At 41.6% G+C, this 14425-nt stretch overlaps 1 protein-coding gene across 1 annotated transcript; it reads right to left on the reverse strand.

Moving 5' to 3' along the window:
* Positions 1 to 480: 480 nt before the first annotated feature.
* On the reverse strand, positions 481 to 5389 carry LOC119768951 (centrosomal and chromosomal factor-like). The gene has a single exon (XM_038260792.1). It carries the CDS (start codon positions 4240 to 4242, stop codon positions 2524 to 2526), a length of 1719 nt encoding a protein of 572 aa, XP_038116720.1. The 5' UTR covers positions 4243 to 5389; the 3' UTR covers positions 481 to 2523.
* Between the last annotated feature and the right edge of the window lie 9036 nt (positions 5390 to 14425).

The raw sequence follows: 14425 nt of genomic DNA on the forward strand, positions 1-14425 counted from the left end.
GGCTCTAAAATGCTTATTTCAATTGATTAGTTTCTATCAATAACGGCTTCCTCTTTTTTGGAGTCCATTAATATTTATAAGTCTATGAAAACAATACTACCATACTTCACTGGCTCCATTATCATTCCATGGTCTTATCACGGCACCAGCATCCGGCATTGACACATACACACAATAACCTCCGGGGCCGCAAGCATCGAGGCCAGCTGTCAAACGTCGATGCGAGAGAAAACAACGAACAAGAAGCAGACGCCAAATCGAGGCCACTGCTGAGGGCACTCCGCCGCATGCGCGGCCACCGGAAGTGTCAAACCATCAACAACAACAAACACCAAGGATCGACCAAAAAAGACGGCGGAAGACAGCCCAAAGCCAACAAAACGACGGTGTGACAGTTTTTTTTGGTGGATGAGCGAAAAAACAAAGACTAAAGGTCGGTCAATCATCGAACGTGGCGAGACAGTAAGAAAACTGTTGGGATTTAACTTTTTGCATAAGAGCGATTATTATTTTTCATTTGATTTTTTTCGTAGTTTTCATCATTTTTTCACCTTTTTAAATAATTAAATTATCATAATTTATACACAATTGGTTTGCGGTTGTTTTTTGTTATTCCTTTGTCTTGACGACTATGCATACCGGGGAGGTTCGGCACACAATCTAGTGTATTTTCCACGTGCCTAGTTTATTCATTTGTTTTCCTATAGAATATGTACAAACAAAGATATCTTTTCCTCAGAGCTTTACTTTTACATAAGAAATAACTGCGATTTTTGCTTGCCTTTCTATCCTCTTCCTCTCACTAATATTTTGTATGTTTTTTTTTGTTTCGGTTACTTTTGGTATAATTTTTAATACATTTTTTGCATAATATTTCCAACGACTTGTTTTGCTATGTTTTTCGATATTTGTTTAAAGCATGCAACAAAGGGTTCTCATTCCATTGTTTCTGACAGGAAAAGAAAAGATCTTTTTAAAGAAAATCGAACTAAAGTAAATCCAAATCTATATGCGCAGCAATCGATGCCGATCGCCGAACGAAACATAAAACAAAAATCTTAGACAATAGACAAATCTTGTACGGACGTGATTCACTGAGAGAGGATTTCAGATAATCTCGCGACTACGAGTAGTAACATAGAGAGGGGCCTTTCCAGACAATTTTCGAAAGATTTTATAATAAAAAATTCAGTGACTACAGTAAACAAAGAAAAAAAGAAGAAACCAATTAAACTGACAATCAGACAATGTTAGAGAAAAAAAAAACTAAAAAGAAATGTGTGTCTAATAAAAAAAAAATCAAACGTAACAATAGAGTTCGAGGGCGAGCTTCGTAAAGGTTTGTTGTGTAGCGTAGGGGTTTCTTGGTTTGTTACTTATGTTCTTATATTATTCTCCGGAAATCAGTTCTAATCCCTCATTTTTGCATATTTTTTAGTAGTTAGGAAGAGGGCTGCGTTGTGAGTTTTAATGCTTGGTTTGTGTGAATGTATTTGTGTGAATGTATTTCCAGTGACTTTGTGTGGTTGTGTGTAAGTGTGTGTGTATTAGCGAGGAGATGAGAGTTTGAAGATGAAGAGGAACTAGCCGTAGGATAAATCCAATTAATCCCAGGAAAACGATTGCGAAAAGTTTGCTGCTGCTTGGAATATCCGCGTTGAAGATGCTGCAACCTGCGAGCGTTCCCCAGCGGAATCCCACCAGCTGAGACAACGACGACGACTACGTTGACGATGAAGATGAGACTCCGCGCGACAATGTTAAGAAAGCTGATGAATATTGATGAGGGCGCGAAGTGGCATGTCTCTCCCACGCCCGTGCCACGTCTCTCGTCTCCAAGTCACCGCTGGTGCAAATCTTGCGTGAGGTTTGATGACTGATGAGACGACGACGGTAACGACGGTAATCCAAAATGGCGGCTTGATCCAGTTTCCAGCGACACTTTGCTCTTCTTTGCTTCGTACGTATGCTTCTGGAGTGCTTCACAATCTTCTTCGTTACTTCCGGCAGAATTGTTATACACTGCACAAACTTTTGCTTCGTCTTCCACGGATTTGACTTTGCTTCACATCTTCTGGCTTTGTTCTCTTCAGCTTCGTTCCGCCCCTTCCGACGGCTTTTCCGCTAACATTTCGCCTTGCTTCTGATGCTGTTATCTTGCTGTTTTCACTACGATTTTCGCGCATGACTTTCTTTGGAACACATATTTTTATATATAGCGATATTTTTTGTTGTTGTTTTCTTAACTTTTATCCTATTTTGTAATTATTTTTTTACTATCTTTCGAAGTTGCTTGGAGTAAATCTACTATCACATTTAAATGCAACGAAAAAAGTTGCTCGATTATACTTTTATACTTGTTGCCTTCCGGGTTTTCTTCGTCGGTTATAAGACACAAACAAAGAGATTATAGCGATGATTAATCATTAATAAATTATGCCTTCACTTCCTCCACTTGCCTTCTGCCATATTTTCGATTAACTTTCATCATTCTGTTTTCTCTCTTTGCCCTTTGCATTAAAATCACACGTTATAACACGACACTTGCTGCATCTGCGGGAATGCCGGAGTCATGAGCGGCGGGAACGAGGCACCCATCGAGCTGGTCATCATGTACGGGTGCAGCCGATGGGAGGCGCGCTGGTGGGACCGGTACTTGCCAGCGAACAGGGCCGCAGCCGCCGCCGCCGACTTGTCCGATGCCGACGTCGAATGGTAACCGCTGCTAGCGTTGCTGCTGGAACTGCTGGTCCGCATCAGTGAGTGACCACCGGAAGCGGCCGCCATCTTACTGCACGCCATGTGCTCGGGTCCTGACTGGTAATCACGTGGTATCGCAGCCATCGGGCTCTTCTCCAGCAGAGCTGACGAGTCCCACAGTCCACTGACACCGGCAGCTGCGACCGCGGCCGCCGTCAGCTCAGTGTTGTTATTGTTCCTAATGTTATTGTTGTTGTTGTTGCTACTATTACTATATACACCACAGCCTCCGGAAAGCATAGCGTCTCGTTTGCCAACTACCGACGGGTTCCGGTACATCGCTGCCGACGGTTGATAGTTGTTGTTAGTATGATTACTGCTGATGGCCGTTTGGGATCCATTACTGTTGTTATTGTTGGCTCCACCATTATTGGCCAGTAGACTAGCATTCGTTTTGATCGGTAACGATTCGGGACCCGCCTGGAAATCACGCGGCACCGCGGCCATTGAAGTCTTTTCGATGTCCCACCGGGGACCGGATGGAAGGCCACCCTCCAAACTGCTGCCACTGTTGAACGCGGCACAGCTGCCCGCCACCGGCATCATGTTCTGCTGCGGCTGGTGCTGACCAGCGCCGGCCATCTGTGACATACCCGTATTACTACGCTTGACTTTTGACTTGCTGCTGCTGCTGCTCGTGCTGCTCGAGTTGTTGCTGTTGCTATAGGCAGTTTGATTGGCTAGGTTGACTTTTCCGTAACTTCGGACTACCCCGTCGGGGACCATGTAACGGCTCCAGTCTGAGGTATTTGCTAGTTGCTGTTGCTGACTTTGCATGCCGTACTGATTGGTGGATTGTTGCTGCTGCTGTTGCTGATGGAGTTGCTGCTGCTGTTGAGGCTGTGACTGATGCGAATGATGGCGATGGTGTTGAGATTGAAGTTGTGACTGTTGTTGTTGCTGCTGCTGCTGCTGCTGTTGCTGCTGCTGACTAGCCCCAGGGTAGTGTGCCTGCTGTGACCTTTGAGCCATCTGGCGCTGCACGTACTCATCAATCTGTTGCTGAAGATTTTGATGATGGTGCATGCTACCGCTGCTCTGATGACTGGACACAACAGCGTGCTGCTGTTGCACTTGCTGTTGCTGCTGCTGGGAACTAGCCTTTGAGCTGCGCCGGTCAACGACGTTGGCAACAATTGAATTAGAACTACGGGTTGAATTTGGCATATTGTTTATGAAAGGACTTCGCCTCTGGCTCTCCATCTTGCGGAAGTAGCACGGGTGTATCATCAGCAGCGGTTCAACGCGCGCTCCCACCGGAGGTTTGGCCTGATTCGGTAACTCGTACTCCACACTACAGTCTACGTGCAGCGGTACGCTGTAGTCCTTTTGAGCGGCCATCTGGACACTTGCACCAGCCAGCCGCGACGAAACGGCTAGATGGTGCAGCTGGGACTGCTGCTGTTGGTGCTGGTGCGAGTGTTGCGACATGCCGGACGAAGCCGACAAGTCGTAGTTCGGGTAGCACGCTGCCATCGCCATTCTGCTACTGCCGGTGGTATTGATTTTATGCCACTCCAACGTTAAACCCCGATGTGGCACTAGGACCACCGTCGCGACGGGTGAACGACACGAACTGTTTGCACTTCAAACACTTTTCATTGGAATCAACTTTTCTGTGGGGTGTGTGTGTAACTTTGCACAACACCCTCTTCAACCGTACATTTGGCACCAAACACTTTTTTTACTATATTCCAATCGATATGCTTCAATTTGCTTTGCTTCAAATCACTAGTAGCTTGATTCAACTGATCTCTTCCTTAAACACTTATCAGGAACATTAATCCAACAATCTCGGAGCTGCTCGGCTATCCGCAACGTTTCTCCGACGGTAGGTGTAATTGGCTGCAGTAACTCAGTCTTCGGTGAAAATAAAGGGTGCTGCTGCTACTGCGTCCGGTACGATGAAGTTGAGATTAGACTGACTGCTCCTCCAAATCTCCGCTTCTTGCCACGTAACGTACGTTTTTCCGCAGCTCAGTCTTCACAGAAAAAGGGTTTTTTTTGTTTAACAGTGTGTCACGAGTGCTCACTTTTGTCTTGCTTGTAATTCACGAACCCCGTCAGATCGTGTCTCGCTTAAAGACCAATCCCACTACTGCCGTGTACGCTTTAAATCCAGAGTGACCTGATTTTGACACATTCACATAATATCGATTTTCGTCCCTCTTTGCGCGGACATGTACACACACGCACGCACGCAGACACACGGTGCTCGACGACCCGCGGCTAACACTCTTCTTCCCACAAAATCCAAGTCCAAGTCTCAGACTCCGTGCGAGCTCTTGTCGGTTCACGCTCTTTCTCTTGTTTGCGCGAGCCTTGCCTCTTCCCGAAATGAATAACACTGAAATCTCTGTTACTGTCTTCCTTCTCCTTGTGCTGCTTCTTCTTCTTTCCTCCGTCCCGACTCTCGTACTCGCGTTCTTTGCTTTTGTCTCGCCCGCGAGATTCCGTCTCTTTCTGTCCCTTCTGCAATGGGACTGCTTTTCTTCTTGTTGTTCTTGTTGCTCAATTGTGTGTGAGCTCTCTGGTTTTTATATGTATTAAAACGCGGTTGGGTTCCGTTCTTTTGCTTTCGAACGAATGTTTCTTCTTCGGGCGCTAAGCCTCGACTAAAAATCGTGAGCTGACTTGCATCAGCACCAGCCCAGCGATTCCCAGCAGCGACCTTTTCTTTTCCAGAGAAGCAATGCTGCGCACTGCTGGTATGCTCTCTCGCTCTCTCGATTCGTTTTGCTATTTTTCGTTTCACACGCTGTTCACGGTCGGTATGGTTGTATTGGTGTAGGCACGGTTGCCAGTTTATTTGAGCAACCGAAGGAGAATTTCGCGACGCTGCAGAAGTGGCCACGACTATCCACTTCCGCTGCTTGACTGATTATTTTTGATGGTAACTTAGATTTAAAGGTAAATACTACCCATACTTATTTTGGCAGTTATGTTCTACCGATAGGTTGAGGTAGCATTATCGTTGATGTGGCCTTGTTATTGAACATTTCTTGGAATAAAGGTAAAGCTTAGCATTTGAAGAACTGAAATTCCGCGAACCCTGCCGCGGGACACCCGGCTTGAAAACCAGTTCTACGCAGCACTTGCCGACGTCAGCCGAGCTGAAAATGACGTAGTACGGTAGACATTTGGGAATCCCGCATGGTGGTGTGTGTGAAAGGGAGCGCTCAACCACATTGCGCGGAACCAATTACTGGCCAATGCCAACAGCGACACTATGTGTCTGTTTGCGTGTGTTGAAGAGACATGATGGTGGCCGACCGCGCTCGTTGACTCATACATGTCTACACAGACGAAAAGTGGTTCCAGGACAAGAGAGAGAATCGGAGAGACATTGCGTCGATTTCCACGGAACTATACGCCGTAGGAAAGGTTGCGCACCGGTTCTCTCCGTCGTAACACTGCCGATCCTCTCTGAAGTTCACACTCTCCTCTCATTCTGCTTTACCATGTTCGATTTAAACTGTCTCGTAGTAGTACCAATACGAGCAAACAAAACATATGATCGGACTCATGATGGCTGCTGCTGCTGGCCTGCTGGAACTCGATACCACGGCGCAGAGAACCGGACAGACATGAGCAATGGAAACTGCAAGAAGAGACAAGAGACGTTTCCTGCACTGCACCACGAACACTGATGGATGATCTTCACGGACAGCCAACGTGGGCTAGTGTAGAGTCAGGGGTTGAGAACCTCGTTAAATTGTTCTATCCAGAGTAGATTCGATTGTAAACAAGTTCAATATTGAGTACTATTTTGGAAAGCATGCGTGATCCATATTCATGTTCCAATTAAAAACACCGTAGTTAAATAAAATCATTCAACATAATACATCAAGCTTAATATTATTTATAAACAGACATCTTAAGATGGTTTGTAAAGGATTTATCACATAAGGGCAATTTTTACCCACGGCTTTCCTTCAAATTTCAGAACACGTTATCGTACAGTACTTAAATAAGGTAGCTTGTAAAATAAGATGAACGCAGACGTTCTTTCTCGTCTTAAATATTTGGGAGGGAACAATCATAATTATTTTACACTTATCCTTCCATTCCTCATTCCTTCTCTTATAGGATTCTCAACATGAAGAATATTTCATTGTTGAAAGCACACCTAGAAAACAAACTAGAAACTATGTGTTAAAAATAAAGTTAAAAAAAAACTTTAACTGGCTCGTTAACCAATATGGAGTTTTATCCACAGAGGTTGTATATTTTGTCACCCACCAGCAAAGCTTAAACATGCATCGATATTGCGACTGGCCTGCTTTTATGATGGGATTTATTCTTAGAATCTGATAGAAATACGTGAAACAATGAACGCTCAGTACAACCACCTTTGTTATTGCCGAAATAAATATTAATTTTGTACCTGTCCAGAATCTTTCCCTGGTCAATTGTGAGGTAGAAGATAAGTTGATTTTATATGCCTGAAAAATGTGTATTTTTTTGGATTACACAGCTATACTGCCGTTCCACGCATAATTGTCCCATGTCATTTTTTTTGACGATTTTCACTTTAATGCATTTTTGGGTTCATTTTGATGTATATTTTCAGAAAAAACACATAAGAAGATATACTTTGTATGGAAACTCTTCAAAATCAACACCAAGTCTGTTTGTCCCATTGTGACATTTCTACGCATAATTGTCCCATCAGGTTTTTCGTTGACATAACTTTAACTCTGTTTAATTTTACGATGCAATTCATTTTGTTATGCCTTTAGCATAGTTTGAAGATCATTTAACACTTAAATAAAGTTTATTGGGGTAAAGAGGGACAAATAGGGTCAGTTTAAGTTGTATTAAACTCTTAATTTAATATTGATACCACTTAAAAATCACAAAATTGAATGAGGAAGCAGGTTTATTTAGTAAGAGTGATATTCGATACTTCTGGAATACATGGATTTTGTTAGTTTCTAACATTAATCAGTCCGATGCCTTTTTTGTTGGCAGACTTTCGAAGAAAGCACACTTCTCTTCAGGAACCACAGCATTTAGGGTGGCCACCAACGTCTTCTTTCTCTCGGGTCGATTCCTCGCGGCGACTCTTGCCAGGACATGGTTTTCATGTGTGTGGTCCAATCCAATACCCGCTAACCAGTAGCTATATTATGGGAAAGTATAGTTTGTATCAGACTTTTGTATATGCCGAATGCTGATACAACTTATCTCAGTCTCAGGTATTAGGTGGTGATAGCCCTCGCGCTGCTTCCAACGACCCGTTTCAGAATGACAGAGCTCCTTGCGGTCCAATTCCGAGGTCGCTGGGCATTGTACGGCCCCGCCTAAACATAGAAGCAAGCATCTGAAGGAAACTCGATCTATATTTAGACTTCCCGTCAGGCAAATCAGGGATCAGCGCGTATTTAATATGAGAAGATAACATGTTTCAACACTACGGATCATTTCACTGATAGAGTGAAAACCTTCTGATGGCCGACTGCTTAGCGTCCCAAACCATCAATCCCAAGGCGTGAGTTCAAATTCCACCCGATTCATTTTCGTTTTTGTTCATATTCAAAGTTCAAATTCATGATTCCAAATTTCAAAGGAACCGACTGGGATTTGATCCCTGAACCTTCTGCTTGTGAGGTAGAAGCCGTAACCATTAAGCCACGGAGCCGGTTTCCTGTCAGGACATGGTTTTCATCAGGTCAAAATCGGTGGCCTCGACCAGCTTCCACTGTGTTTTGGACAGTAGGTGGCAATATGACAGCTGCTTGCAGTGGACAGTATCGCCGTACCCTACATCGAATCGGACCTGGCTGAAAACGACTTTTCTGATGTTTTCCACGTTGGGGCGTGGATGGCACTGGTTCAACGCGTACTGCGTGACAGCGATCTTGGGCTGGAAGAAATCTGTAGCTTTCATGTCCAGAACTTCGACTTTTTTCTGAGCTTTTGAGACAGCTAAGCCGAGCCTTCGTGGCTCCGGAAGCCTGGGCCGGCAACCTGCTCCACCACCGAGCTGTCGTGGCTCCGGAAGCCTGGGCCGGCAACCTGGTCCACCACCGAGCTGTCGTGTCCCGGAAGCTTGAACCGGCAACCTGCCCTACCACCGAGCCTTCGTAGCTCCGGAAGCTTGGGCCAGCAGCTTGCTCTGCCGCCGAGCGCTCGTGGTTCCGGAAGGTTGCGCCGGCATCCTGCTCCACTGTCGAGCGTCCGTCTCCGTAGCTCCGAAAACCTCGGCCGGCAACCTGCTCTTCCTTCGCCCAAAATTGAGCGCCGGGAAAATAATCACTTATTCCGTCGAATCCGCGAAATTCTTCGTCCTCGCTGTCGCTACACCCGTACCCACGAATAATGGACAACGCATCCATTGACCTTTTCAATCCACTGCAAACTTAAAACAAACCAAACGAGCAAATGTCAACTGCTAAGGCGAACCACTGACAGCGTGACAAATATGTGTAGAATGTTTTAATGTCGAGCAGAATTCTACGCATAATTGTCCCGCCACATATTTTTGATTATTTAGAACATTAAATAACACCAAAAAAAAAATTGTTTTAGAAAAATCATTAAAAATATACTATTTCAACATAAATGCATCATTAGAACGTTAAATTTCGATCCATCATTGCTGCAAAACACGAAAGTGTGTTAAATCTTCAATCGCGTTTTTCTCGATTGCAAGTTTTTGAACATGGGACAATTATGCGAAGAACGGCAGTATAGGAGGCAAATTAAAATAAACTTCAAGGTCTTAGGGAGCGTTCTTTTATTACGTAACGCAGGGGGGGGGGGGGTTGTTATGTTACGTAACGCAAAATTTTCATATAAGCATTCATAAAAAATTGCAAAAAAGACCTTGTGTTACGCGTTACAGGGGGATCGCTCGTCTGGGGAAGGGGGGGTCAAAAATCCCAAATGTTGCGTTACGTAATAAAAGAACGCTCCCTTATGAAGTTATTGGTAAAGTTGAGAAATAACAAATCGATATTATCCATTCAAAATTGCAGCACATTACTATTTAAAAAATCAGTCTTTTGAAAACTTGATTCGATCAAGTGACTTTTAGATTATTAGCCCAAACACGGACCGAATAATCCTAAGCAGATCTTAAGGGGTTACATATATGTATAAAATCACAAAATTTCAATTAACGGTTTTTTTAAATCCACTAAAAACATGATTTTCAATCACTTCTGAAAGTTTCATGAAGATTTTTCATGATTAAACTGAGTTAGAAACGATTTAAGCTCACAGTTTTGCCATGCGTAAAGCGAACTGTTTAACTTTGTGAACGTTTTTCTCTTAACACCGAGTTGATTTACGGGTGCTACGATATCTTGAGATGGGATGGACCAAGTTGTCTGAAATTTTAAGTGAAGACTCTTAAAACATATCCCGCCTGAGCCTGAGTTTTAAATTTTTCTTTAAAAAATCCAAAACTAACGGATTTTTATATGAAAAACATAAAAAATATTTTTATCTTTTTATAAAAATAAACTTTTTGAAAATTAGCCTAAGTCATGCACACGGAACCTGTTTAACGAGTCTTCATCAAAATTATGAGCCAATTTGGTCAAACCAGTGTTGAGATACCGTGGCACTCGTTTTTTTAACTGCAATCTCAAAAAGCTTTATCTCGGCAAAGATACAACCAAATGTGTTCAAATTTATTTTATTGATAGATCAAAATGTATATGACACATTCTCCGGCAATGTACAACTTAGGATGAAATGTTGAAAAGCGTGTATGAGCTATTTGGATATTTTTCCTCGATTCTAGACTACTTGAAGCTTTAAAAATCATGGTTTTCATTGATTGAACTTTTGAATATCATTATGTACAAGTTGGTTAAGTTATGTATCAATTCGTGATAAAAACATCGTTTTAAAACATTTTTCTAAAAACTCCTGGTTTTCAGCGAAATAAAATCCAAAAATTATTCTTTTGATTGCATTTTGTAGGTTTTTAAATGTACTTAACGGAAATGTCATGGATTTGCAGTTTATCTTAAGTCAAGTATTTCTTCAAACTAGTGTAAGATTACCATTTCATTGCGTTGCAACGTCACGAAAAAGGGACAGTTGTTTATGTCAACAGAAAACTAAACATTCAATCATTTTGATATTTCGGATGCTCTTTGTACTTGGAAAGAGCTTTCAAATGCAAGGCGACTAAATTGGTTGTCTAGATCCAAAGTTACAACAGGTTTAAGTTTGCGTTGCAACGTCACGAAATTTTAAATCATATTGGTCACATGGCAAAAAAGGTGTATACGTAGTTGATTGTTGGAAATCAAAGGATAATAAATATTATATAGGTTTTATATAATGTTTCCGAGCCTATTTACAGAAAAATTGTAAATGGGTCATTCACAAATTCCGTCACTTAGGTTTGCAGCAACTCGAAAAAAAGTAGGTATTTTATAAAACTTGTTGAGTAAATCAAAATAGACCGATGTTCACAATGGGAAAAAAATCTAAAACTTTCAAAAAAATAATCACGTGGTTACTGGATGACCCCTTTATGATAATCTGATTTATGTAAGGGTTCATACAAATACAGCGCAACGAATTTTTTTATCGCACATCCTTATGTAGGCCAAATTACGGTGTGATTCACCAAACAATAGTAATCGCGTGATTCGATTGTTTTTTTACAAACTTTTGTCACTTTGTTGTTGGACGAACCCTTACCTAAATAAGTTGTATGCAACGTTTATTTGTTCGCAATTAAAAATGTTATGCTGCGCAGGTAAACCGTTTTATTATTTCCTCAAATTTAATTTAAAAAGCACAAAAGTCAACAAAATAAGTAACGTTGTTTGCAGATCACCCCTTAGGGGCCATCAAGAAACAATATGGGTACTTTAGTTATACATTTCTGCCCTCTTGAAAACTTGAAGCTCCATACCTCCCTTCTAAAACTTCCACGTGTTTTGTAAATTTCCCAAAACGATTAAAATATTAAGGGAGCATTCTTGCATTACGTAACAAAACATTTATATTTTTAGACCCCCTCCACCCCTGGTAATATATTTCCGATACATTTTTTTGTATAAATCCTCGAACCCCGTAATCTCCCCCTTGATATTACGGCGTTACGTAATGCATGGACGCCCCATAACATGGAGTGGGGGCGCTGTCCTTCGTGATAATGGAATAATACAAATATTTTTTTGCTTTGAAAATGCTTGGAAAACTTCGTATATCGTACTGCTACTGTGAAAGCGGTATAGGGGGAGGGGGGGGGTCTAACATGGGCGGGTCAATCAATTTACATGTCCTTGTACTGTCTATTAATGTCTTATAATAAAATCATAACCTACAGTTGCTCAAACTAACAAAAAAAAAAAAACAGAGCGTTGCAACGTCACGAAATGTAAATGATCTTTAAAAATCGAGGTTTGATTCTTTCGAAAAACTAATGATTGCATTCGATTTGTTGGCCAATTTCACACTAAAAATGGAAGAAGAACTCCAAATTTGCCATTTAACAGAGCAGAGTTAACGGCGAAACATAAATTGGGTCAGGATTGAGAAAAAGTCACGCGTTGCAACGTCACGCTACATATTCCCCTCTCAAAAATAGAATGTTTGCTTGAAATAAAGTTTCAACATTGTTTATTATAGGCAATTGAATGTACTTTCCGAATCTGTAATAACATATGTACATTTTCAATGTATTTTTTTAGTTACAGTCGAAATACTGAAAAAAGAAAAGTCAAAGCGTTGCAACGTCACGGCGGAATGTGTCATATTTTAATGCCTCGAAAACAGATAAAAAAAAGTTTTAGCGTGTGCTAAAACCAACCTATTGCCGATTTACATGAAATTGTCCGTACAGCCCTGTATGGAATCATTATTCGCTGTTATTATGCCTAATTTTTCAGTAATGTTCAAATTTTTATATATCAATCGACGTGGGAGAATGTCACGACCCTGACATTGATTTGGCAAAAAAATGTAATTAAAAAACAACAAAAATAATTTACTAATAAAAGTCCCAAACCAAGGCTAAAAAAATGTTCGGACCATCGGAAAAGTGTCCCCAAGCGGCCACTCTGTTTCCGGGCCGATACGGATTATCCAACGGTTTCTTTCCGAAACGCTATTTTTTAATCCATAATGACAATTAAACATGTGTAAACAATGTTTTCTGACGGTTTTTGTAGGAAAATGTTTGGTTGGTGTTCTTTATAACACTTAAAAACAATTTTCCAAAAATTGTGGTTTGAAATACTTATGCTTCGTAAAATTTTACATAAATAAGAAAATTTATACTTAAACTTTCATATAAACTTACCAAACGAAGTTATCAAAAGTTCAAAGTAGCTTGAAGTGTGTTGAAAGCACTTTAAAATGACAAACTAAATCAAATCAAATTATTCGCTCTACAGCTTTGCCTTGGCGTTCTCGATTGCGAGATTCCTACTCGAAACTAGGTGTCCGAAGGCTTGATTGTTGAGGCAATTGCAAACCTCTTTTTACACCTTAGTTTCCATCCACCCCGGGATTCAAACTGACGACCTTTGGATTGTGAGTCCAACTGCCTACCAGCGACTCCACCGAGGCAGGACCCAGGGAGACGATTCCTACACCTGGACTGAGCTATCGACCTAACATCTAGGTTAGTCCGGGGCCAACATTTACTTCCCGTCCGACGGAAGGCGTGATCAGACAAATTTCGTCTCAAAAATTGCCACCGGGACCTTCTGGGATCGAACCCAGGCCGACTGGGTGAGAGGCATTCACGCTTACCCCTACACCACGGTCCCGGCAAAATGACAAACTAACAACATTTAATTAATTGCTTTATCAAAATTCAATCAAATTTAGTAAATTAATGAGGTGTACGTACAATTTTTTGGCTTAAATTTTAGACTTTCATTGGTAAAATATTTTTGTTGTTTTTTTATTACAATTTTTTTTTGACAAGTCAATGTCAGGGTCGTCATGAGGACATTCTCCCGCGTCGATTGATATATGACAGTTGGAACTTTAGTTAAAAATTTAGGGATTATAACAGCGAATAATGTTCCGCACAGGACTGTACTGACAATTTTTTGATACACTGTATGTAACCCCTTAAATCTCGCTTACTTTTTCATGGTGCATTGGTGGTTTTGAAAAAGCAATCTAAAAATGTCTAATTAATAGTCAGGACCCGGTGCCTGCAATCCCCGTTACAGTTTATATGGAATTCCAATAAGAATGTAACAGAAAAATCAGGCTTCGGGTCCAGACTGTTAATAATTGTTGTAATATGGATGCTAGGACTGTTGTACAACATGTTTGCTTCTAGGGATCCATACAAACCTATATGAAATTGCTGTTGTAGCGCAATCACAGAAATTGATGGTGTATTTCCCTTATCAGTTTTCACACTTTACAACCAATTTGTGCTCAGAATGATTTATAGAAAGATTATTGTTTTTTTCAAGCTGAAAATATTTCAAAATTTAAATAAAAAAAAAACAGAAGTTCACAATCCCTGCCCGGCTGGTTCCCATAATGCAAACAAGCCGCGGTCTTTCATGTGCTGCCGACAAATGGCCGCGCGGTGCGCCGGGTTCGCGGGAAGTTCCCACCAACACAGTGGAGAGGGCAAAGCAAGTGTGTAAAGAACAGCGAGTCAAAGCAAAAGAGCCGCGAACCGAGCGCGCTCTCGTGCCTCTCTTTCTCTCGCTCG

This window comes from Culex quinquefasciatus, chromosome 1 (genome assembly GCF_015732765.1).
Source record: "Culex quinquefasciatus strain JHB chromosome 1, VPISU_Cqui_1.0_pri_paternal, whole genome shotgun sequence".
NCBI lineage: Eukaryota > Metazoa > Arthropoda > Insecta > Diptera > Culicidae > Culex > Culex quinquefasciatus.